We start from the raw sequence: 27,932 nt of genomic DNA, 5'->3' as shown, positions 1-27,932 counted from the left end.
TTTAGTTAAGCTTTAGTTCTCCTTTAAGGGAAAAGTGGCATTGACACAGGGTGTTATGATAGCCATGATCTGTAGACAGCAAAGTGAGGTAAAGTAAGGTATGGCACTTAGCAGGTGGCAATTGCTTTTAGTGTGTCTTGAAGCATTTCTAGGTTAAATGACAATAGCTTCTATATGAAATGTGCCACTCTACCTGCTGTTATTTTGGCCAACCAGTCACAGCAGAAAACTGAGTTAGAGAGAAGAAAAAGGTCTTGTGATGTGGCTCTGCTCAGAACTGACCACATATACAACAGATGACTCTTCCCAGCTCTCTGACTTTATTTTCTAAGCTGGGCAACATCACAAGATTTTCCTCCTCTCACTAACTTAATTACTGTTGCCAACTGTTTCAGGTGGCCGAAATGAGCAGCAGGTGGCCGAAATGAGCAGCGGTTGGCCATGTGTTTTTAAATTCATTATAGTAGCAGGTTCAAAAACCATAATACAAAAAATTTGAATTTTGAAGATTTTGAGAAATTTTACATTTTTTTCCCCATAGGATTTACAATTCCTTTAAAATTACTTTTTTTTAGAGATGTTAGCCATCGTCTAGCCTAGAAGTTTGGTCCTTTTCTGTTCTGTTAAACTCATGAACTGTTATATCCTTATAATTTGCACTAGGGGGTGCATTATACCACTCATCTGTAACAGTATGCAGTCTAGTTATAAGCCTGTGTCAATGAAATGTACTCTCATCATATTTATTTTAAGAGAGGCCCAATATTTGCATCTTAGCCCCTTTAAGGACACTTTTAAAAGAAAATATGCCTCTTCTTGGCACTGCCTAGATGCACCAGGCTTACACTAGCATAAACATTACTAGAGCAAACGTATAACCCTTCTGCAGGGGGATTGTATCCTAAATAGCTGATGTTCACTAATCAGAACCATGAAGGAGTTTTCAACAGTGCTGCCATATCCCTAAATAGAGGGGGAGTCACATCCTAATCCTAACAGAGTAACGGTCGACTGGCCCTTATTGGGGAACACACACCTATGCACTCGTCTGCAGTTTTTAACTCACCACCCGCTTATTTAGTCATATCATTGTTCATTTATAATTTCTTATCCAGAAACCCGTTATCCAGAAAGCTAAGAATTACGGAGACAGTCTCCCATAGGCTCCATTTTATCCAAATAATCAAATTTCCCTTTTCTCTGTAATAATAAACAGTACATTGTACTTGAGCCAAACTAAGATATAATTAATCTTTATTAGAAGCAAAATCATTCTATTGTGTTTATTCAATGTTTACGTGATTTTCTAGTAAGATGAAGATCCACATTACTGAAACATTCATTATCTGGAAAACCCCAGGTACTGAGCATTCTGGATAATAGGTCCGCTACCTGTATTTTTACATTTTAAAATGGTTATAGGTTGCATCTCCTTTATCTTATTTAGCTCCCTTTCATTTTAGTACAGTTATTATGTTTCATCCATTATTTTGTCTGTTTCACATGTCATGTGCTGAATGGAATGTATGTTGTGATCCGAAATAAACAAATAGAACTGTTCAATAGAATATTCTGAAAGCAAACAGTGTGATCTCAAACAGGATATGGGTGTTTGCATGTTCAATTATGAGCATTGCATGAAATTCATTGATAAATTCTTTACTTGTATTCTCCAAAGAACATGGCACTGTAATAAAATATAGTGCTTGTTTTTTTCCAGTGGAGAAGCTAAAACATTTAACAACTACACCCACCAGAACCTGCCACTGATGTGACCACAGTGTAATAGAAGACCTGGGCATCACCTTATTTGATGGTTATCCCAATTGGCAAAAGTCTTTTAGCTTTAGGCACGGCAATGGGGTATGCACAGTGATGGTCATCAGTCTACCATACAGACGAGAGCAAATATGTTTTACATAAATATGATTTAGGCACATTTAACCAACTAAGGCCTAAGCAGTCTTCTCCTGCGTGAAGAAAAATATTTGGGGCTGCTAGATCTACCTGGAGGATAACTCAGATTTTTGGATTTATCGGTAGTATTCTGTTTCGAAGCTGTCTGCTCTGGTGGATTATGGTATAGGTGTCCGCTTTCCAAATGTATTTTTTATTATGTTGCAGCAATAAACGACTATTATTATTGTTAATTGCAATTTAATTATAATTGTATAGCGCCAACATATTACACAGCACTATAGAGAGATTATACATCGTTCACATCATCCCTGCAGCAGATACTACTCTTATTAATAATAAAGGGCACATTGTATTTAAAGGTTTCACTGCATCACTGCACAGTCGGCATACAATGCACATGATTCAATAATTGTATAATAATGAATCGCCCTCCACCGACAACACTGAACAACAGTTCAAGGCAAAATACACTAAATGAAATATTAACCTCCCATATAAATAGGGTACAAGCACAAGCTGCTCAGCACATGTGATCTTATTAAAAATAAATAGCAGTACATTTAAACCAAAAAAAGTGATAAACCTGTCTTCTGCCCCAATAAAATAACCTCCTCTCTTGCACCTGTATCCTTTGACATGAAAGGGGCAGATCTGGTAGTCTTTTATTATCTCTGCCGATCAGCGTAGGGAGGGGGCAGGTGATTTAGATGAAAAACTCCAGCTGACAGATGACTTTAGGGGATATTAGAAGAGTTTAAATGTGCAGACATTCCTTGTCTCCACTGTGAATCCCCCTCTCCCGTTAAACAGGCTGTAATGAAGATCAGAAAGAGATTGGGTAGGGCAATGACATAACTAGAAAGTAGTGGAGCCACAGGAAAATTATTTTAGGCCCCTCGTAAACGTTGAGATTAAGACAATTTTCATGAACCAGTATTGAAACAGCTTATTGATCAGTGCCCCTGCACCCCTTAGTCCCTTAGCAGTCCCTCTACTATAGCTACACTACTGGGAGTGGGTATTTATTGGATTGATGGCAGCTGGCTGCTCTCTTTCCCACCCTAAAATTATGACTACATTATTTCCCACAGAACATCTCTGTGCAAAGTTAGAAATACTATGAATGTGATTTCTGAAGATAAATGATCCCTTCGCAGGTCCGGACTGAGAATTAAAATAGACTCTGGCATTTCAGGTACACAGAGGCCCAATCAGCCCACACAGAGGCCCAAACAGCCCCACACCAGCCCACTAAATATTGACTTTCTATGGCACCTTATAGCAGCCCCTCTGGCATTTGCCAGAACCCACAGATTGCCAGTCCGGGCCTGCCTTGCACTATTCTACACCATTGTTTGTTGAGCCGATGCAGTGCAAAATGACCAGTTGTATCATGCTGCTAAATATATGCCTAGATATATGTAACTTTTATTGATATTTACACTAAAGCACATTGTGCAGCGGGAGGCCAGAACCTGTTTTTCTAGTTGAGTAATGTCTCTGGTATGAGATGGCACTCCCTCTGAGCTGGGGTCACGCTCCTTTATGCTGGTGGCAGTAGAAAATTGCAGTGCACAGAAACCTTCATAGCATTACGTGATCAATGTACAAGGGGTGGACTGTTATTTTATCCACATGAGACTGGATCATCCTTACAGGGGATGTACAGGCAAAAAAAATAAAATCCCAAGCAAATAAATCTATCGCCAATATACTTTAATTAAAAAATGTGTACCGTGAACCTGACTGTATGCAGTGAAATTCCCCCTTCATTTTACTTGCTCTGACAGCTGCAGATAGGAAACTTCAGATGGTCCCTAACTGCTCTGCAGGGAAACAATCATACTTTCAAACTGCAGGGGGAGCCCCCCAACTTTCTTTCCTGACCTCAAGCAGCTTTGTTTGTTTCCATGTAGAGCAGCCAGCGACTGTGTAGAGATGTGTATCTGCAGACCCAGTGCAGTCTTCTATGGCAGATATTATTTGACTTGTGCTGTTTTAATAATTTATGAGGATCCCTAAGTCTAACACATATTTACACAGAAGATCAGCAAGGTACAAGTAGGTTTATAGGTCAGCTTAGGATAAAGGTGATAATGGACAGCCTGGTGGGAGAAACCTCAGTCAGCTATTCTGCATGACAAGGGGTTCATTTAAAGGAGAACTAAAGCTTAACTAAATACTGTACATTATGTTTTGGGCTTCTGTACCAGCCCAAGGCAACTACAAGCCTTTAGAGTCAGGGCACATGCTCAGATTCGGAGAGATTAGTTGTCCGACGAAAAATCTCCTCTTCTTCGGGGCGACTAAACTCCCCGAATCTGAGCATGTGTGGAGTGCTCGTAGTGCTTTGTTTTCTGAAGTCGCCCGAAGTTTCCGCATGAGTAGGGTAGGGCAAATTTAACCTGTTTGGTTTCACCAAAAATTTACCGCTGGCAAATGTTGCACACGCCCATTAAAGTCTATGGGCGTCAAAAAAATGTTGTTGTGCGGCAACATTTTTTTTTTTGACACACAACCCCATACAAGTCTATGGGCGTCATTTTTTTCAGAGAAACAAGGCGAAAAAATTTGCCCATCCCTACTCGTGAGGCAATCTCGGGTGACTTCAGAAAATGAAGCACTCTGAGTGCCATCACACAGTTCAGGAGATTAGTCGCCCAGAAGAAGAGTTGATTTATTGTCAGACGACTAATCTCCTTGAATCTGAGTGTGTGCCCTAACCCTAGAGGCTTGTGGTTGCCTTGGACTGGTACAGAAGCTCAAAACATAATGTACAGTATTTATGGCTTACTTTTTTAGTTAAGCTTTAGTTCTCCTTTAACTGAACCCATTGTCATGCACAATAGCTGACTGAGGTTTCTCCCACTAGGCTGTCCATTATCACCTTTATCCTGAGCTGACCTATAAACCTACTTGTACCTTGCTGATCTTCTGTGTAAATATGTGTTCAGCCCTGTCATTAGAAACCATGATTGTCCTTCTGGGCCTGTGTATGTCCTGGATCTATTGTGTCATCCTTTGAAGGTGCCATTAACTACTGCACTGGCTCTGTCCAGCCCTGTATGCATTTAGGATACTGATAAAAAAAGTGTCATCCCTATGTACTATCCTTACATGTCCCATTCAATTACTGTCACCTGTTTGCCTGTCCATTCTCTCCTTGTCCATTACCTACTGATCAACTGGGTATTTTACTTGACTCACCTGCTTTTTACACATTCTTCCAATGGAAACTCCCATTGTGTTTTTGCATTTTTTTTTTTTTTTAAATAGTTTTTATTAATTTTCATAGTGTGTTGAACATTTCCGTAACATTTTATACGTCCAATTACTAGTACATAGTAGTCATTGGGTCTTTTTGCATTCTACAATACACTGAGAATCTTATACAGAACCCATTTATCTTAGACCCCATACGAATATTTGTTTTTTAGAATAAAGAGTTAGACAACTGCTTTTGCTCTGTAACTTTTAGAGAAATAACAAAAAAAATTCATTTCTGTCATCTCTGCTTTAACATTGTTGTCAAAAGCCACAATTGATCAGTATTCGGTAATCTTCCTTAAAACCACAAGAATAAAACTCTATTATTTATAGATGCTGTACAAAGCTTATTGCCTCGGGTGACTTGCATTCTTGTTTGAAGAATTAATCTCCACTTGCTGGTTTCAATCATGTGGCTGTAAACCGGCGAGGCATGGCATTGACTGGCGTCTCTCATTTCCAACTGGTCTTGCTGGAATTGCACCCTTTGTCGTGTACATAGTATGTTATAGAAAGGCTAATTCTAAGCAACTTTTCAATTGGCCTTCATTATTTCATTTCTATAGTTTCTGAATTACTTGCCTTCTTCTTTTGACTCCTTCCAGCTTTCAAATGGGGGTCACTGACCCGATCTAAAAAACAAAAGCTCTGTAAGGCTACAAATGTTTTGTTATTGCTACTTTTTATTACTCAGGTTTCTATTCAGACCCTCTTCTATTCATATTCCAGTCTCTTCTTCCAATCAACGCATGGTTGCTAGGATAATTTGGACCGTAGCAACTGGATTGCTGAACTTGCAAAGTGGAGAGTTGCTGAATAAAAAGCTAAATTACTCAAAAACTACAAATAATAAAAAATTAAAACCAATTGCAAATTGCCTCAGACTATTACTCTCTACATCATACTAAAAGTGAATTTAAAGGTGAACAAAGCCTTTAACTTATGAGTGTCCCACCTTGTCATTGGCCATCAAGTTGATGAATTACATTCTTATTGGCTACTTCAAAACTGTCATAATTGACCCTAACTGATTAGCTGTATCATTTGAATTGTATTAGTAAGGTCATGGCCAAACAGATGGCTCGTTAGCCTTGTGATGGTGTGTCAATTGAGACACTTGTTTATGGCCAGTTTAATTAATTATTTATCCAAAGCCATGAGGCTTTCCTCAGCTATAAGGAAAGACTGGTCAAGTTTGGGTTGTTTATGCTGGAGAAGAGATGCTTGAGGGGTATATGATAAGATAACTATGTTTAAATATATAAGGGGATCATATAAATAATTAGCGATGGGCAAATAAATTCGCCTGGCATGAATTTCACTATTTTTTCATGAAAACTTTCGAATTGCTAGATTTTTTTGTGAAAAGGTTCGAATTGCACGATTATTTTGTGAAAACTTTCGAATTGCTCGATTTTTTCGTGAAAACTGTGAGCTGTGAAGATATGGAATTCTCTACCTGAATCAGTTGTACAGGCTGATTCATTAGGTTAATTTAGGGGTTTTCACCTTCCTCTGGATCTACTAGCAGTTAGGCAGGTTATATATAGACTTAAAAGGTTGAACTTGATGGACGTGTGTCTTTTTTCAACCTACTGTACTATGTTACTATGCTAATTTCTTGTGTTCCAATGGAGAAAATGTCAGCAGCACACTGAGAATTTGAAAAAGTGTGAGGTTTATTAAACCCAAAACATACAGAAGAAAGGCAACGTTTTGGGCCACCTGGGACCTTTATCAAGCCTTGTGTTCCAAGCTAACATTGAGCTGGTAGAGCAAGTGATAGGTCTCAGGTGCAATTATCCATAAGCAGTAGGACATCTCAGTTGTCCTACACTTATGTCTTGATTACCTGCAGTCTGCTAATGTATAAATAATAAGCAGTTACTTTTGAATGATGAAAGCAAGTAGGGATGCACCAAACCTATTGTGGATTTGGCCAAACCCCCTGAATCCTTCGCAAAAGATTTGAATACCGAACCAAATACCGAACCAAATCGGAATCCTATTTTGCATATACACATTAGGGGTGGGAAGGGGAAACATTTTTTACTTCCTTGTTTTGTGACAAAAAGTCACGCAATTTCCCTCCCCACCTCTAATTTGCATATGCAAATTTGTATTCGGTTTGGCCGGGCAGAAGGATTTGGCTGAATCTGAATCGTGCTGAAAAAGACCGAATCCCAATACTGGATTCAATGTATCCCTAATAGCAATCAATTTCTTTGCAGAGACTGGCTTCTAGAATAAGGTACAATTTTGTACGGTTGTTCTAAATCCTCCAAAACTCTTTTGTATGGATGTTATGAGCTGCATTAGCTTTGCCATATGGAAAAGCAATGTAAGTGATTTTGAAGGCTGCTAGACCTAGATACTGATATTCCCGTTTATTTTTCTAGTTACTAGTCATTCCCTTTATTGCTTTACAGATCTAAGTCAGCTTTACTCCACTTGCAAAATCCAGCAGATCCACTTCTATCTGGTCTATAAACATCAGCCTGACCTTATCGTTTCTGACTATCACCCTCTGTGCGATAGGGATTTCTGTTCCTTTGAAACTGGGATTAGTAGAAAATTCCTAGTAAATTCACCGGGATCAGCAGTTTGAGGAGTTTAGACTGCTTGCTTTAAAAGACAATATATATTTGAAGACTAATCTCCATATGTTAGCTTTAATAAAGTTAATGGAAAACAGGAGAGCCACATGTCATGCTACAACTATCGCTATAGGTCCAACGAACTAATTCTCAGTCATCATGAGCAGAACAAAGCAATGAAATCAGGGTCTACAACACTGATCCCCAACCTGTAGTTCGTGAGCAACATGTTGCTCTCCAACCCCTTGGATGTTGCTCCCAATGGCTTCAAAGCAGGTGCCTATTTTTGAATTCCAGGCTGGAAGGCAACTTTTAATTGCTTAAAAACCAGATGTACTGCCAAACAGAGTCTCAATGTAGGTTGACATTTCACATAGGGGCTACTAAATGGCCAATCACAGCCCTTATTTGGGTCGCCAGGAACATTTTTCATGCTTGTGTTGCTCCCCACCTCCATATACAGTACTTCTGAATGTTGCTCACTGGTTCTAAATGTTGGGGATCCCTGGTCTACAAGGTTCCATTGGAAGAGGGGACACTTGATACACAGGCCTAGAGAAACTGCTCAATAAATGGGTGATTAGGAATGAAAATATGTAGATATGTCTGCATAGTGCAGACGTTTACTGCTTGCTTCAAAGAAACTCTATGTAGCATGCATTTTTCGTGGGCGCCCTGATTGATAGCGGATATATGCTTGGCTGGACAGACCAGGGATTGGTTGGTTTGCAAAGAAAATATAGTTTTATTACTTCTTTGAAGCAGATGTGATGCAAGATGCTTTTCTTCAGTGCAGGTGCATTTGGGAACAGGGATATGTGTGTTTGGAATATGAACAAAGATTGAAGCAACTTGGTGTTTGACCTTCTACTGCAACTGCTCAACAACAACAACAAAATTAAATTTAATAATGAAAATGACTTCACTATTACATGAAATTTACAAATGATTTCCAAAAATTCCATACTTTAATGGGAGACCTGTTTTGCATCATAAAATCATATCCAGATGGTTTTAAGGAAATCATGTCCACAGAGATGACCAGAATATCGATGGCCTGTGTAACTGATAGGACCTGGAGCTGTAGCATACAAATGACTTTATCCTACAGATCTCAATGAAGGGCTCGTTCACATGTAGTGGCAACTAAATTAGGTAAAATGATTTGTATCTGGAGGGGAAAAAAACATTGGGTTTTGATAGATCAGGTCAGTGGAGTAACTAGATGTTACTGGGCCCCACAGCAAATTAATTTTAGGTCCTGTTTTACCAATATATGTTGAAGTTGCTCATCAATTAGGGCCTCATGGGGCCCCCTATAACTCCTGGCCCCCCTGCAGCAGTAGGGTCTGCTTCCTCTGTAGTTACTCCCCTAGATCAGGTCCCAGTTCAGCCTGCTATGATGAACTGAATTCAACTGCATGTCCTTTGTTAGAGAACCTGCTTGAACCTGACCGACCAAGTGAAATGGGTGGTGTTACTGATGCAACATGCATTGGCGCAGCATCATACCTCCTAACTGTCCCATTTTCATCGGTACAGTCCCTCTTTTGACAGCTCTACCGCAGTCCTGCCTTTGTACTGGAAAGTCAGATTTCTCTGCACTGAACAGCCAAAAAAGATACAATGTTTCTAACTTAATTGGCTCTTGGCAGAGAGCCTAGAATAGATACTTAAGATACATTTGTCACCGTTTTGTCTCTTGGGAGAAGTTAGACTCACAACTTAAAGGGCAATTCACCTTCATTAGTAAAACGGTAATAAAACATAAAAACTGCAGAAATGTGTTCAAACTTTCATAACCTGGTAAATTTTGTAAAATGGGCATGGTAATTAGGGGGTGTGGCTGCAAAAAGGGGCATGGTCAAAAAAAGTTTGCTGCACTCCGGGGGGCAAATTTTTTTGTCCCTCTTTCCGTTTCCAGAATGTTGGGAGGAATGCAGTATAAGTGATGCCATCACTTCTCTGAAATTATTCAACATGGGAAAGCATCTAATAAATTGCCCCCAAGTTGTGATGGAAACTACACCTGCAGTTTTGCTGGTGGAATTCTATGAGCCAGATATCACTTATGTGCCACATTCTGCCTCCATAATGCATTGTATTTGCCTGCGGGGTTTGAAGAGATTAGTGACTTCTTTGCAGGGCTGAGATACCTAACACACTGATGTGCAAACAAATGGGTATCTCAAGAATTCTGTTATAAGTATTTTGACCAACACAGTTTAGACCTGTCAGATGTTTCAGCTTGAGGTCATGTTGCCCCTACATCCCTCTCTTAACTTTCCTGTTTACTATAAGAACAGTAGGGAGAAAGCCTCTATATTCACCTACATTCTGGATATTCTCATCATGACTGGGCCTCTTGCACTTTACCTGACCTTAAGGCTTGGAAACTAGATGTATATCTTATTTATTATGCCTATTACGGAAAAGCCTATCCTTGCTATTAATAAATAAGGGATTTTATCAGATCCTGGGAGCTGATGGAGAAAACCCCAGCACTAAGCTTTGTAAAAGGATTGGTTCACCTTCAAGTTAACTTTTAGTATGTTATGGAATGGCCAATTCTAAGCAACTTTTCAATTGGTTTTTTCATAGTTTTTGAATTATTTGCCTTCTTCTGACTCTTTCCAGCTTTCAAATAGGGGTCACTGACCCCATCTAAAAATCAAATGCTCTGTAAGGCTGCAAATTTATTGTTATTGTTACTTTTTTCTTACTCATCTTTATATTCAGGCTTCTCCTATTCATATTCCAGTCTCTTATTCCAAATTACCTTAGAAATGGCAAACTGGAGAAATAACTCAAAAACTATAAATGATAAAAAATGAAAACCAATTGTAAATTGTCTCAGAATATCACTCTCTGCGTCATACTAAAATATACTCAAAGGTGAACAACCCCTTTCATTGGGCTCTGTTCTCACAGTGAGTTTTCAAATCATTTTTGAAAACTGAGGATTATTATTACAAATGGATACAAAAATTATTTTTACATAAACAAACTGAAAGAAGCAGCTGATCTATGTAGAATGGTGTCACAAATGTACATGGTCAAATAAACTTAGTCTTGCGTCCTGCAGCAATTTACTAACCTATACTAACCATGTACAAAGCAACCTGATTGGTTGATTTATGTGCACATGGAACCTTCAGCTCACAAAAGACTGTCCTGTAATCCCTTTACCTTGTGATTAGTCGTTGGGTAAAACAACCTAGTTATTCTATGCCCACCATACCATACGCACCTTTGGGGGCACTACCTGACACTAAAGTGGCAACTAAAAGGGGCAACACCTTTCTCTCCATTTGGATACAATATTTGAGGCCACAGATTAAACAAGTAGAACAGTGTAATGTGCAGTTAGTGTGGATTGGTAGTTCAGATAGCGTGCAACTGGAAATGACTGGGTTGATTAATTCAACAGTTGTGGTCCAATATACTGCAGCATCAGTTCTGCAGAAAGTAGCAATGGGCTAGTATCTCCTTTGAGACCCAAGCAGCTATTGGTCCCGGGCTATGACCATTACCATTTTACTGTGCTAGGACCAGTAGAACCAACCCTTTTCCATGGACTGGATTAAAAACATAGAGCTATTGATCAGCACTTGGCACAAAGTGTTTAAATGCATCATCAGCATTCCTACTGCTGTATGTAGACTGCTCCATAATGATCAGTAAACCCTATGGGGCAAATTCACTAAGATGCGAAGTTGCGCCAGGCGCAACTTCGCCGCACTTCGCCGCACTTCGCCAGGCGTAGTTTCGCCAGCGCTTCGCAAATTCACTAAAATCCGAAGTTGCGCACAGGGGTAGCGTAAGGTTGCGGAGTTGCGCTAGCGTTGTTTCGCTATATAAAGCGAAGTTGCGCTAGCGAAGGCTAATTTGCATACGGCGCGAAATTCAAATTTCAATGGAGGAACACATATCTGCACTACAAATGCCTAGAAAACCTTCAAATCTGCAAATAAAAATTTTATTTTGCCCTACACATGTACCCACTGTCTAGGTAAGTTGCCATGAGTCAGGAAATGTAGGGGGGAAGGAGGGGAGCCCCAAAAATTTTTCGATCTTTTTTTTAAACAATCCCTATCTACTCTATTGCGCTTCGCCAGGTCTGAGGTGGCGAAGGAAGTCTATCGTAAAAGGTAGCGTTCACTACACTGCGCAAGTTAGTGAATTTGCGTAGTTTCGTCGCTAGCGAAGATTCGCATGGCGTAAGGTTGCGAAGTAACACTAGCGAAACTACGCCAGCGTTCGTTAGTGAATTTGCGCAGTAGCGAAAATGCCAAACGCTAGCGAATTAACGCTAGCGTTCGGCGCTTCGCGCCTTAGTGAATTTGCCCCCATATGCGTACTTAGCAAACCCCCATTATATGCTTTAGTCCTGTACGATATCAGAACCAGGAACTTTTTGCATGCTTCTTTTGCTCTCCAACACTTTTTACATTTGAATGTGGCTCACGTGTAAAAAAAAAGTTTGGGGACCCTTGTTCTAAAACATTGAAAACTGAATCCATGGTTTCCAGGCTTGGCATTATATCAACCTGTGTTAAAAGTTAAATGCTAAGACTGGAAAACCTAAAACTGATCCCAGTTCACAATGAGAATGATGAGATCATGGCCCAGTTAGCATTGTATGGAGGCTGGGAGCACAGCTTGAAAGAATGGAATCTGGATACGTTCTAGTGATTTTACATTGCGTTACCTGTGGGATAACGGATTTGCAGACGCCGAGAGGGATGTGAGAAACATCTTTATGCCAATCCTCGGTTTCCTGCTCAGAGACAAATGAGAGGTCCCACCATCCCAAATGCAGAACTCAAAGAAGCATTTCTTTTGTTGTATTGATAAAGAATGGCACATGAATCCTGAGCGTATCCAAGAGTTGGATCATTCATAATGGATAAATGCATTTATTATCTGTGAACAATACAAAAGCAATTGAGAATAATACAGAATGATATCACCAGGGGCGGATGGCTGTTTCTAATTAACTTGCAAGACCTTGCTTCCTTATACAAACATGGTCTAGACACTGACCTGTGCAGCTGTTGCCAAAGGCCTCATGGTGCAGCACCTGGGTACTCCGGAACAGTCTGGATTGTAGTGACCCTGGGCTATGAAGTTTGTAGTTCTTGTCTTCGCCAGGGGGAATACCTGCAGCTAACTGGGAAGCTTTAAGTCAGATTATAGTTGTCAGGTTATAGTTTTGCTCCATAATTAGCTCCAATAGCAGTTTCAGATATGAAAATGATTAAACTTAGTGTACTTCCTAACTTTGCTAAATTCCTGAATTAAATGTGTCATCTTGCATAACTAATGAAAACAATTGAATGTCTGTGTTGTCCTTATAAAGGTCCATTGACTGTCCTGGCAGGGGCAGCATTGCTTTAAGGGAACATCTGCCGTAAAACAAGAGCAGGCTGTTATTTTTTTGACCAGGCAATTAGCTTCTTCTCCAAAGCTCAAGGATAGTGCAGACCAATTATTGCATGTACCTCACAAGGTTCTATGACAGTAGCACCCTTTCATTGCAGCATGTCCTGGGGTGATTCCCTTCACTAATATGCTCTTCAGAACAGGAACTACTACTGCCTGCTGTGACCTCAGACGGACTCACAGCTGGTGTCTGCACTGTTTTGGCCTCAACTATGGTTCCTCTTCCTGACTGCCAGCATGACCCAATAATATCTACATCTATAACTGGGAATCCACAGTGCAAGTCTAATATCTTCATGATGCACGGTTGCCTTTATTTAAAGGGGAAGCTTTCTCATACTGAAATAAGAAGCTTTCTAAATACAATCAATTAAAAAATCAGTACCGTTTCTGAAATAATCAAGTTCATCTTCATTATTCCTCTCTCAGCATCTGTTTCTCCTTGTTCTGTCTTCATACAGGAGTTGGGTTTCAGATAATCGTTGACAGTTAGACCCAATATATGTTATAGAGTGGCTCCTTTTGCCTAGAAGATGTATTAAAGCTCACTCTATTAAAATCACCAGAAATCCTGTCTCTCTACATGCAGAATTTGTGCAAAAGGCAGTTATTTTGTTAGTTTGTTTGTACTGAAATCAGTTATTAGAGTGAGCTCGAATACATCTGCTAGGAAAGGAATCCCCCCTATAAGATACATTGGATCGATACCCAACTGCCGCATGAAGACAAAATGAGTAGAAACAGATGCTGAGAGAGGAATAGTAAAGATAAACTTGATTATTTCAGAAATGACGCTGAATATTTAATTGATTGTTTTTAGAAAGTTTCTTATTTCGGTATGACAAGGCAAGGTTAAATTTTCATTTTCTCAATAGTTATTCTTTAATGTTTATTTAAGGTAAGGACCTCCTTCCGTCTATGGAAGTCGGGATTCACCGAATCCGGGATTCGGCCTTTTTCAGCAGGACTCAAATTCGGCCAAATCCTTCTGCCTGGCTGAACTGAATCTGAATGCTAATTTGCATATGCAAATTAGGGGTGGAAAGGGAAATTGAGTGACTTTTTTTCACAAATTAGGAAGTAAAAAATGTTTTCCCCTTCCCACCCCTAATTTGCATATGCAAATTAGGATTTGGATTCAGTTCCGCCAAATCTTTTGCGAAAGATTCTGGGGTTCGACCGAATTCAAAATAGTGGATTTGGTGCATCCCTATATGAAAGTCATCTTGCACTTAAGCATTGACATAATTGTATGTACGAGTATAAATATCTTTCACTGCCCTTGTTTGGGCTATGTACAGGTGTACGATCTGTTATCCATAAACCCGTTATACTGAAAACTCCGAATTACAGAAATGCAGTGTCCCTTAGATTCCATTATAATCAAATAATTCAACTTTTAAAAAATTATTTCCTTGTAGTGATGAAACAGTACTGGATACCAACTAAGATATAATTAATCCTTATTGGAAGCAAAAAAAAATCATATTGGGTTTAATTAATATTTAAATGATTTTTTCTAAATGCATCTTCCCTGTACGTTGCAGGTATGCTGTTCCTACAGTATGGCGATGATACCAAGAAAATGCAGATGCCCAATGAAATTACGGGTGCCGACACAATTCGCGCCCTGTTTGTAAGTGCCTTCCCCCAGCAACTGACAATGAAGATCCTGGAGTCGCCCAGCACAGCCATTTATATAAAGGACGAGGGCCGAAATATCTATTATGAGCTCAGCGACGTCAGGTACGGTACTTAACCTCACAGGAATATTCACGATAAAGAACTGACATTTGCATTGAAGGGTTGTTCACCTTTGAATTAGCTCTTAGTATGATATAGAGAGTTATAATTTGAGCCAATTTGCATTGATTTTCACTTTTTCTTATTTGTTCTTTTTAAGTTATTTAGGTTTTTATTCAGCAGCTCTCCAGTTTCAGCAACCCGGTTGCTAGGGTCCATATTTTCCTAACAACCATGCATTGATTTGAATGAGAGACTGGAATATGAATAGGAGAGGCCTGAATAGAAAGATGAGTAATAAAAAGCAGCAATAACAATAAATTGGTAGCCTTACAGTGCATTCGTTTTTTTAAATGGGGTCTGTGACCCCCTCTGGAAAGAGTGAGAAATAATTTAAAAAACTATAATATAACAAATAAATAATGAAGACCAATTGAAAATTTGTTTAGAATTGGCCATTCTATAATATTCTAAAAAATAATTTCACAAAGGTGAACCACACCTTTAGGGGGGCAGATAGGCTGGGATGTTGCAAAGGGTTGTTGTAGGGCAGGGGTCCCCAACCTTTTTTACTCGTGAGCCACATGCAAGTGTAAAATAATGTTGGAGAGCAACACAAGCATGAAAAAAGTCCCTGGGACTTCCAAATAAGGGCTGCGATTGGCTATTGGTAACTCCTATGTGGACCTGCAGCCAACAGAAGGCTCTGTTTGGCAGTAGATGTGGTTTTTATGTAACTAAAGCTTACCTTTAAGCCAGGAATTCAAAAATAAACACCTGCTTGCAGGCCACTGGGAGCAACATCCAAGGGGTCGGAGAGCAACATGTTGCTCATGAGCCACTGGTTGGGGATCACTGTTGTAGGGGGTACCTAATACCCTGACCTAAAAACCTTTTTCAGACCATGTGGAGATGTAACTACTAAGACAAAAAGGAGAACGCTGTCCTGAAAAATACCCCCCATATCACTCATTCTGTCATTTAAAGGACCACAAATGGTAGCAATGAGAATGAGAAGAGGGTGGCAGAAAACCCAGTACCCCCCTTCCCCCTTTCAAAAGAATGTGCATTTTACAGTTATCTCTGCAAATAGGATAATCTGATTTATCGTTTAATAGTTGCACTCCAAAGTGAGTGTACATACCGAATATATATGGCGGGTGTTTGTGTCTCCCCCCTCTGCTTCCCTGCAATTTACTAGTGTAATTTCTTTTGCAGTTTAGCTTTATAGCAGATCCTTGCAATAGAGCATACATAATACATACCCTCATAATAAACTGTCAGCAGGAAAAATGTCTGTCTGAGACAAGAAATCGGGAAAATCCTCACTATTTCATGTTTTTTTGGCCTGCAGAGAACTACTCATCTATAAGGGAAAGATAGAGAAAGAGGTTAAAGCACTTATTATGCTCGGCCTGCATAGAAACGGCCTGGTGTGCCATTAGCCTTGTACTAGTAACTCTAACTAGAAGCAGATGCCTTACCAGACTATATAAATAGTTCTCACTGTTCCCTATAATGTAAGTCACATAAGCCCTGCAACTGCCATTGGCTTATAGGGGATTTCAGGATATGATGAAGATGTGTCAGCAGCCGTTTGTATTCTGTTTTCCAGATTCATGTTCCATAGAGAGATAACAAAAGGCACCTTATTAAAAAAGGGCATTGTGCTGAACCCGCTGCTCCTGAGTCAGGTTTTCCTTTGTGTGCACAGATAATGGCACAGAGCGGCCACATTTGCACAGAAAGCTGCAGTCGGGCAGTTCTAATCCTACTATACAGGGCTGCTATATCTCTGCCAAACATGGAAATACAATTTGAATGGCAAATGTACTTATCCCCTTTAACAACAAGGGATTTTTGCATGTGAAAGTCCTTGGAAATGTTCCCATTTTAGGCCTGTTAAACACGGCATTTACTGGATGCATGACTTCATTCTAAATATAGCATTTTCAGTTAAACAGGTACCAAAAGTGGGGTTTTACGTTCAATTTCTATATTTCCGTTTTCTCTGCACAGAGAGCCTTTGTCTGTGTGTTTCATTTGAAGGAAGATGCCATGCTACTTGCTTTGCACCAGTGGATAATGTAAATGCAATGAATATCCTTGAAACAAGTGTGTAATTGCTTGTGTGCAATTTATTTTTGTTCAGTTTTCAAGATACTAGAAGTTGTTACACTGCTAATAGAATGAATTTGAAGCAACAGTGCCATCTGCTGTTTGTTTAGGCCATGATCCTGGCCCCCCTGAGCCCCCCTGGACCACAGGGTGTGCTTCCTCTATAGTGTTAGCCTGAATATTGGGCAATGGCTAGATAAAGGAGGACTTACCGTTTTTCCATTAAGGAATGTTGGGAGATGTGGGCTTTCAGAAACACAAAGGCAAACAATTGTAACTGATTGCATTACTGATTGGAAACTCCTGTTTCCTAGCCCTTGTGTGCCCAGATGTAAAACTACAACTCCCAGCATGCTTTATTGTGATGACACATAAAGAACACTAGTTATTGTTGTCCAGCAACATCTGGGGACTTAAGGTTAAGCAACATAGTGCTAGATGTTTGTGCCCCCGAGGTGGGACACACCTGGAGATTTAATCTCTTGTTAAAATGAAACTCTCAGCACCCTCCTCTGACAGTCTGTTAGTAGGATGCTCGGAATTGTAGTTCAGTAATGGCGGAAAGTAAATCTCTTGTTAAAATGAAGCTCTCAGCACCCTCTTCTGACAGTCTGTTAGTAGGATGCTCGGAATTGTAGATCAGTAATGGCGGAAAGTTGGCGAACACCAATATAAATTGCAGCTGTCCCCAGTGCTCTGTATCAGCAAGTATTTGAGCAGCCTTTTGGGTTCTAGGGGAGTTATAATAAAATGTATTAGTGAAGGAAGAATACAATCAATTTTGAGGCCCTCCCAATAAAAAAAAATAATTATAATGGCCTAGGAAATAGACTCAATAGCCTCCATGCCATGCATATATATATATATATATATATATAGATATATATATATATATATATATCTATATATATATATATATATATATATATATATATCTATATATATATAGATAGATAGATAGATAGATAGATAGATAGATAGATATATATATATATATATATATATATATATATATATATATCTATATATGCAGTATTAAATGCATGCACGTGTTAGCAAGAGAATTAGCCAAACTACCCGACCAAATCTAAACATGTATGACCAGCTTTACACCCTAGCATCACTAAACTGCTTTTAGAAAACACTACAGGTATGGGATCCATTATCTGGAAATCCATTGTCTAGAAAGCTCCGAATTACAGAAAGGCTGTCTCACATACTGTAGACTCCCTTTTATCCAAATGCTCCAAATTTTTTAAAATTATTTCCTTATTCTCTTTGCTAATGAAACAGTACTATGTACTTGATACCAATTAAGATATAATTAATCCTTATTGGAAGTAAAACCAATATATTGGGTTTATTTAATGTTTACACAATTTTCTAGTACATTAAGGTACGGAGATCCAAATTACTGAAAGATCTGTTATCCGGAAGACCCTAGGTCCCGAGGATTCTGAATAAAGGGTCCCATACTTGTATTATGAATAAAAATTGCAACGATTAAGGTAGGGATGGGCAGACTGGTTCCTTGCAGAACTATTGCCAACAGATAGTAGTAATTCGGCAACATCTCCCCTGCCCCAGTCAATGTCTGCTCCAAAGCCAAAATATATCAGCTCACCTTCATATCCTATATGAAACCACTGGAGGCCTAGACATGACCTGCGCTTAATATCCTCCCTTGTCCGACTGTTACGACTAAATCACAATGGTTAATATTCCTAACATTCCCAGCCCTTGATACAAAGTCAGACATGATGGAAAGTTGTAGGGATGTAAGCACTGCAGCGGGGAGATTGATATTCCCTCATATCCCCCTCAGGACTCATTCCGAGCGCCTCATTATCATTATCTGGTAAAATTACAACCTCGTGCTTCGGCGCTGAATTAAACTCACGCACAATGTGCAAATAATGTAATTTGCAGGAAAAACCCACACGTCGCTCCCATAAAGTCTCAGTCAGTGTTTGAACTTTACTAACAGCATCAAGAATGAATGTCTGGCTAATGCTCTCGTTTTTCTTAGAGCGTCCAGTCATGGGAATGGGCCCACTCCCTTCCTAGACCCATTCCCACTAATGATTTATCCTATTACCACCTACCTGACCACATCCAACAGACTGCATTCTGGGAAATCTCCTTCATAGTGCTTAGGGTCATATTTCTCCTTTGGGAAAGTGTATTTTGTAACATTCCTAAATATTATAAATCCATGAACTGAACTGTCTGCACTGATACTGAGTGTCAGTATCACTCTGCTACGTTGTCCTCCTTCAGCATTTGTTACATGTGGGTGATGAACCCTGGCTGGAACTAAAGCTGCCCATAGAAATGCAGATTTTTTTTATCCAATGCTCGTCTAAAAAGATTAAAATAAGTAGAAAAAAGAACAAATCAGACGATGTTCTGGCCATAAGGGCAGAGACAAACGGTCAGATTGGGGAGATTAGTCGCCCAATGACAAATCTCCTCTTGTTCGGGGTGACTAATCTTCCCGAACTGCCTTCCCGCCAACTAGAATGTAAATCGCCAGCGGATGGCACTCGGAGTGCATCTTTTTCCGAAGTCGCCCGAAGTTGCCTCACAAGGAAACTTCGGGCAACTTTGGAAAACGAAGCTCTCCGAGTGCCATCCGCTGGTGATTTACAATCTAGTCAGCAGGAAGGTGGGGGAAGGCAGTTCGGGGAGATAAGTCGCCCCAAAGAAGAGGAGATTTGTTGCCGGGCGACTAATCTCCCTGAATCTGACCGTGTGCCTCTGCCCTTAATTGACAGTCAGCAATTTCATGAAAGTTATGTCCGACAAATAGTAGTGACAGTCACCCATTGATACTGTCAGATTGAAGGACTTATTGCCATGGTACGAAAAATGTCTAGACACTCCACACACGGTCCGAAAACCGTACGAATCTGCGTCTCGTACAACGCTATATTTGCATCTATGGCCGGCATCAGACTGCAGTACAGACTAAATAGAGGACTGTATAGGCTGGAGATACTGCACTTCAGTCTTTAAAGGGGTGGTTCACTGTTAAGTTAACTTTTGATATGTTATAGAATATCCAATTCTAAGCAAATTTTCAATTGGTCTTTATTTTTTATAGTTTTTTAATTATTTGCCTTCTCCTTCTGACTCTTTCCAAGTTTTAAATAGGGGTCACTGACCCCATCTAAAGACAAATGTTCTGTGAGACTACAGGTTTATTGTTATTGTTGCTTTTTCTTGCAAGCCCTCTCCTACTCATATCCCATATTCAATTGCAAGTTGTCTCAGAATATCTCTACATCAAACTAAAAGTTAACTCAAAGGTGAACAACCCATTTAAGAGTATAAGGGCCCAGGTTACTAAGTGCCAAAGGCATGGAAAAAGGGCAAAGAGTAACATCAGTCAAAGAATAAGCATTGATTCCTTTCACTGAGATTAATCATTGCCTGAAGCGTGGATTTCTCACATTCAGTATTAGTAATATAGAAAAGAATTAAAATTAGTAGATAGAAAAGAAAACGGCTTTTTAAGGGCAAAGGTACATGGGGCAATTTTTAGTAGCTCAGGAGTCAGCTTCAAATCAACTGGAATCTTCAGGTCAGACTGATATTCAAAAAAAAGTCCCGCCTTGGCATTTTAAGTACACAGACAGCGTGAAACTGGGGGGAGTGGGGTCCAGGCACACTGGGGTACCACACAATCCTGGGGTGTTGATTCATAGAGACGTCACTATTTGGGTTCATGAGAAAGATTAAAGGGTGGCAGAATGCCTGTGTGCGCTGATTGTTAGTAGACTGGGAGGCATCCTTGTTACTGAGCAGAAGATTATACAGCTGATTCAATCTCCCTCCCACTTATTCCCCAGGGGAAGGGGATATTTTAGGTGAGGGCATACCTACCAACTGTCTAGTTTTGAGCGGGACAGTCCCTCTTTTGACAGCTCAACCCACAGTCCTGCGTTTGTCTTAGAAAGTCCCAATTTCGCTGTCCTGAACAGCCAAAAAAGATACAATGTTTCTAACTTAATTGGCTCCTTTTTTCGCCATTTTTTTGTCCCTTTTTCCATTTCCAGAATGTTGGGAGGTATGGGTGAGGGGGAGGGAGGAACAAGCCCAGGCCTAGGGGCACAATATATTGAGATCATTACCTAGTGGGGCAGGAGGTACAACAATAGCTGGGCACACCCCCCATGGGTCCTGCCGGGAAGTCCTCAAAGAAGCAGCAATGCTATGATTGTAAAACACGGTAGCCATTGGAGGTTCCCTGATTTGTATTACTATAATACTGCACCATTTTATTAGAACCCAACTCCAAGTGCTAATATAATGTTAGAAGGTGCATGCTACATTGTTTCAAGAGCCAGAACTAGAGGTGCAGAGAGAAACAGGAAAATACTGATTTCAACTGCAACTATATTTACAAGTAATTTGAAAAAAATATATAATAAATATATATTGGAAAGGTGCTTAGAATGACATTTACTTTTGTTAGGCATGCATCCCCTTTAATTCTATGTGCCTCAGGTTTCCCCTTCCCTGTAGCCTATAGTGGGATATTTAGCTGGAAGCTCTCTTATGCCGGTGCAGCCTGCAATCGCATGTAATATTCCAAACACTAAAGGTGGCCATACACAGGCTGATAAAAGCTGCCAATAGAGTCAGCAGTTTATTGGCCCGTGTATGGGACCCCCGACAGGCTTCCCCGATCGATATCTGGCCGAAAGTCAGCCATATGTCGATCGGACGGTCCCGTGATCCGACCGCCCATTAGCCATCTTTAGGATCCGATCTTTGGGCCCTAGGGCCCACAATTGGATCAGTCTCAAGGTGGGCATATCGGGGAGAGATCCGCTTGTTTGGCGACATTGCCAAACAAGCGGATCTCTCTGTGTATGGCCACCTTTAGTCTGATCTTCTGTGCAAGTTTTCACACATTTCTGAAAGTCTCCTGTCTGTTTATTAACCCTCAGAGCCTTTAAACCTCCTCCCATTTCTCACACTCGACGCTGGGATGAGAGGGGGGAAATATTTTGAAAACACCAAATGTATGAGTGTTTGGCTCTGATCACTAACTGCAGCTAAATAATAAATAAGAGAAGCAAAAAAAGGTGTTTTCTTTATTTAAAAGGTGCAATTTACTAACCAATTAGTTACAGTTAGTCATGGGCGTTTACAATTGTGTTCCTGTGTGGTGGCTTTTTGGTGCATTCCACCACACTCCCTGCAGACCCATAGAGCAGAATGAAGGTTTCAGACTTCTAATCCCCTTATAAAATATAAAACTGGGGGGATCTTTCCTCTCTTTCTAGTTGGTACATGTAAAATATGATTGATGTTGCAGAAGGAATGCTGGGAGGTTTATGAACCTGTTGGATTGTGGGTTGGACATGTTTTCTCGAGTGCACGTTAAGTAACTGCAATGTTGGTTAACTGAGTATGATGGGAGTTTGGGGCAGGAGAATATTAATGCAGGAATAAAAGATACAGGTTAGTGTTTGACTGTAGAGCAGTGGTTCCCTAACTGTCATCTGATCCAACAGGGCAGTGTGAAGCAGTATCCTGAGGGGATTAGACTGAAGGCCAGTTGGGGTAGGATTTGGGAAGAATGATATTTTAGGGTTTGACTGGAATAAGTTCAAATGAAATGTGTGTGAAATGTGGATGTGCAATAAACACAAATTAGCAGGTACTCTGTTCCTTGCCTTTGATTCACATATTCTACATTTGAACTTATTCCAGTGGTTTCCAGTGACGGAGCACCAGTGTGAATCGAGGCTACTCAATAATGCTTGGCTTTTTGTGTGTTCTCCTGAGAGGGACCTGTTACTGGAACTATTACACAATCTTCTCTTATATCTATAATTATATAGGTAAAGCCCCCATACATAGGCAGATATAAGCTGCCGACAGAATAAGAGCCCCAGTGTATGGCGGGCTTCCCCGATCGATATCTGGCCAAAAGTCGACCAGATGTTGGACTGGCGCGTTTGAGGCCCACCGGGTTCCAAACCTCAGCGGCCCCGTGCGCATGCACAAAAACCAATGTGGACTGCGCCGCACATAATTTTTTTTTAGTTTTGTCCTATCGGGGAGTGGGTCTGGGCCAGCAGGGGCCCATGAGGGCCAGCCCAGTCCGACCCTGTCCTGATCGGTCGGGCTCAAAAATTCCGTCCGATCGAGGACTGCATTGGTTCGTTGATGCAGTCCTTGATCTGACCACCCATTTTCTCCTTGTTATGATCCAATCATTGGGCCCTAGGGCCCACAATCTGATCAGCCCCATATCACCCACCTCGAGGTGGGCATATTGGGGAGAGAGAGAGAGATCCAAACGAGCGAATTTCCATATGTATGACCAGGTTTAGCTGGGTCCTCAAAGCAGTCCTTGATCCAACCACCCATTTTCTCCTCGTTATGAGCCAATCGTTGGGTCCTAGGGCCCATGATTGAATCAGCCCCATATCGCCTACCTCAAGGTGGGAATATCGGGGAGAGATCCACTCATTTGGTGACCTCAGAAAACAAGCAGATCTTCTTATATATGACCAACTTTAGCCCAGACACAATTGCAACTTCTGGCATGATTTAAAATGCATATATGATTCTCCAATCAGGATCCTGTGTGCATTCTCTCCTCCCCTCGCCTCTCTAATTGCTTCCCAGCAGATCTCTCTGCCGGAATAAGAGAGCTAGAGAAGATATACAAAATCATTCTTCCTTTCTGCTTGTTTTGTAAATGATAATATTGGCAATGCAAATATTTCCGCGCACTCCAGACTACGTGCATGTAGGATAAGCAAATATTAACAATAGCAATGGGGCCCATTTGGTTACATATCTCCTGTTACAGAGATTAATTCATAGCAAATGGGGCCCTAAGTAGAGTAGTACTCTGGGGCCCACCTTATTCCACTCCTACAAACGTTGTCTTTTCAGGGGCACATCGATTTTTACCTTGTTGCCGTACCATTGGGACAGGGACTGATGTGAATGATAAACAATACATAACCTGTAATTTATTAATTAATGATACTAATCTTATTATTACGTTACCTCAAGATCATTATAAAGGTATGCAGCCATTTATGTGAATCAGTATGGACATGTTCATATCCATGAGCTGTAAGTGCCGACTGCTTTATTTAGGCAAATTTTATTACCTATGAAGTGATGTATGGACAACGCCCTAAGAGCCGATCTTTACTGTTACATGGAGCTGATTTCAAGTGTTACTATTTGGCAAGTTTTCTTTTTTTAAACCCCCAAGAGTTACTCCAAGGTGAAGTGTCGGCACAATAGACTAATGTGTGTATGGGAGGCCTATAAACTGTCAGAACAGGGCCCTGCATCAAAGCATTTTCCACTTACAATGCAGCGCTGCCGACTTTTTGAAAGCTGCTTCTATGTGTTAATTAGCCAGAGGAAGCGACTACTGTAAACATAATTGCCTCCTAGGATGAAGGCTGGAACATGTGCTGATGCGAATTGTTTATTTATTTAGTTTTTTTTTTAAAAGCGCACATTTATAATTGCAGTTGGATTATATGCTACAGTATATGAAGAAATACAAAACAAAATGTAGGGCACACTTCCTCATGGAGTAAATTAAAACCACTATTTTATTAGTACATTAGCACAGGAACCCCATAAGAAAATAGAGATGAACCAAATCCACTATTTTGGATTCAGCCGAACCCCGAATCCTTCACAAAACATTCGGCCAAATACCGAACTTGCTTTTTCAAATTAGGGGTGGGAAGGGGAAAACATTCTTTACTTCCTTGTTTTGTGACAAAAAGTCCCATTCCCTCCCATTTGCATATGCAAATTCGGATTTGCTTCGGCAGGGCAGACGGATTCAGCCAAATCCGAATCCTGCTGAAAAAGGCAGAATCCGGGCCGAATCCCGAATCTAATCCTGGAAAAGTGTGCCCCACATTTTTTTGTTTTGTTTTGGATAAATGCAGTTTGAGGAGCTCTGTACAAACGCAGGCACTGAAGGCTGAATCCTCTACAGTCTGTCTGTGATATATAACAAAGGGAGTAGGGGTGAGTCTGAAGGAATAGCCATCAAACGCCTAGTACCTGATTAAAGGTACATACCCAAGGATGCTTTGATGTGAAGTTGCCATGTTCTGGTGCATACCATAGTGCCGCACAGCTCTGTACTCACAGGGATGGCTATGGATAATAACATGGATACAATCATTTTCCTGGGTTATAAGAAGTAGTGGACCCCAATACCAACAAACAACCATCCAGTGTCCCTGGCAAGAAATACTTTTTTGCATTCTAGTGTCCTACCGAGATATGCTCATCAAAAATAACTTAGGCCAAAGGGGACACACACACAACCCTCCCTGGCAACCAAATGTCAAATGAAACTGTTCCCAAAAAGGGTTCCTTTATGCACTATTAGATTGCATTAGATTGCAAGCTCTTCTGTAGCAGTGTATATATATACATATACATACACACATATATATATAAAATCACTGTAAAACATGACTGTATGTGTATTGTGTCTCCACGTACAGTAAATGCTTTTCCTTGTTTCCAGAACGGACGAGCAACCAACTGCAGAATCTATGCAGCCGAATAAAATATGCCAGCACGCTTCAATGTTTATTTATAAATGCATGCCAGTTTCCCTTTAATATGAATTATTTGTGTTCCTAATTGCCTGGTCACGAGTTCTGCTATTATTTGGAATTTTCCCGTGATTTCCAGTTCTGCTGTGGGCTAATAAATCAAGTGAGGAAGCTGAGAATGAGTTGAGAGTTATTCGATGCTGGTTGTGCTCAGTGAGCTCCTTTTCCACACCACAGTGCTGCTCTAAAAGGGCCAGCCCAAAACATTCTTTCTTTCTGTTTTTTTTCCCTTTGAACATAATCTGCCTGTGTGTAAGCCCTTCCCACCAAACTCTCTGCCCCTGCACCTGGAGCAAAGGAATCCAGTGCTCATTTGGAGAGAGCTGCTCTCACTGCTGCTGCTGCTGCTCTGGGTTCCACAATGGAATGCAGCTTCCAGCCCTGTTAAATCCATTTTTCTTTTTAACTCTGGGAGGTAATTGTTACTGCTACTGTGTGTGTGTATGAGGATGCTACAGGGGCCGTAATGCAGACAGGACTTAGGGATCATGGAAAAGGCTCTATGTAAGTTGCTGTTCTTTCTCTGTTTTGTTGGGGGTCACTACTTGTGCCATTCAGCTATGCTGTACCTGCTTTAGGTGAACTACAAATCTCAGCACACTAAAGCTGTCAGGGTTGAGGGGGTTCTGTGGTTTGTACTGAACAGCAGAACGGTAGCAGGGACCCCCTTGGTGTTGCATAAACTTGATCCACCACCATTCTTCTTTCGCCTTCCCTCCCTGTGTTGTTATTGTACCTGGTCATTTGTTCTATTTCACTGTATACTGAACAAAGGAAAACCCGTGTTATGAGCTAATGTGCCAGATAATCAGTTACGTGCTTCCTGCCTCTCCATAGACTCGCCTGGGGAGATCTTTAAATATTAACCAAACCTGTGTATATGTGTGTGCGTGCTCAATGCATTCCCTGCTATAGATCCCTCTCCCCACGCCTGTTGAGTCAAGCACCACCTGATTGGGGAGTTGTTTGGAGAGAATAGAACTTCCCCAGGGAGCTGCACAACTGTAACACTGCACTTCTCCTCTGGCATTTGCAATCAGCCCGCTTCCATGAGTTTATTTTACTTCTGCCTCCTCGTCTAACTGGGAAATGATGAGGTTCCTCGGGGCAGGCTGAAAGGGAAATGAAAAGAGTTAACCTTCTCGCAACTGAAAGCGATCTCGGTGTTTTTGATTCCAGGAACATACAAGACAGAGCCTTCCTCAAAGTGTACAATAAGGACCCTGCGCACGCGTTTAACCACACTCGCGGGACGGTCAATGGAGACGTAAGGGTAAGTACCCCATGTTTCACTTATTTATGAACTGTAGGATTGAGCAATTCAGTTTTGTATTTAGGTGTGGACAGTATTTTGGTGATTGTTTGAGTTCCAGGCTTCTTATTAAATTGGCTGAGAAATTAGAATGTAAGCTTCACTAGGTCAGGAATGTTGTCAGCAAAAACCCTACAAAACAGTAGTTCTATTTCAATGATTAATATACTTACGTAACTGTAACAGCCAACCTGCAGCCTTGTCATGTGTGTGTGTTGCTGCCACTCCCATCATCCTCAGCCAGATGTCATTTTGGGTGAGGCAAGCGGGAAAAGCAGAAAGCAGTTTGACGACTGACTGCGAGATGCGTTGATGATAATTGTATATCTCCCATAGTATACTGATGCTGAATAAGTTGATATTTATAAATACTTGGTCATGATATGCTGCGGTTCTATCACTGTAATCACCTGGAACCCAAATCCTTTGAGGATATTTTTGTGCTTCCATTCGTTAATGTGACACCTGTGGGCAGGGTGAGTGTGCTTGCGCTCTAAGGAGTGCAAAATTGTGCTCATGGAGCCCATCTACTTGCACCCTTGACCATATTCATGGTACTGCTCTCTGCACCTTCGCTGTTTGAAAATCATGAACAAAGCGCAGTGGGAGGTGCCGGTTATTTATTGTAACTCCTGCCCAAGTGTCACTTTGTCTTTTGTCTGTCAGTACTTCTACCTTGACAGAAGATGCCCATGTTCTGCTTATGTTTTGCCCTTACAGTATGGACCAAAGTAAAAATGTATCACCTGTATGAATACATCTCTAAGGAAGAATGCACATGCAATGTACAATGTGAATTTAAAGGACAAAAAAAGTCATTTGTACATCCTAGGGCACAGACAGATGAACCCTTCACAAATGTTCCACAATACCCTCATTGCCAATGGGAAT

The 27,932-nt window shown here is 40.7% G+C and overlaps 1 protein-coding gene across 9 annotated transcripts in view; it reads left to right on the top strand.

The window, feature by feature from the left end:
* Nucleotides 1–27,932, top strand: part of kiaa1217.L (KIAA1217 L homeolog) — a 253,698-nt gene that overhangs the window by 160,611 nt on the left and 65,155 nt on the right. For 8 of the 9 annotated variants that reach the window (XM_018267250.2, XM_018267251.2, XM_018267249.2 and 5 more), the window contains 2 exons: nt 14,777–14,975; nt 26,909–27,002. In XM_018267250.2, the coding sequence (XP_018122739.1) occupies nt 14,777–14,975; nt 26,909–27,002 (293 nt within the window). Of the gene's footprint in view, nt 1–14,776; nt 14,976–26,039; nt 26,234–26,908; nt 27,003–27,932 lie in introns of those variants that run through there. The other variant, XM_018267257.2, reaches the window with a different exon arrangement.

The sequence above is a fragment of the Xenopus laevis genome, chromosome 6L, assembly GCF_017654675.1.
Source record: "Xenopus laevis strain J_2021 chromosome 6L, Xenopus_laevis_v10.1, whole genome shotgun sequence".
Taxonomy (NCBI): Eukaryota; Metazoa; Chordata; class Amphibia; order Anura; family Pipidae; genus Xenopus; species Xenopus laevis.
This window is presented reverse-complemented; position numbering and strand designations above follow the sequence as displayed.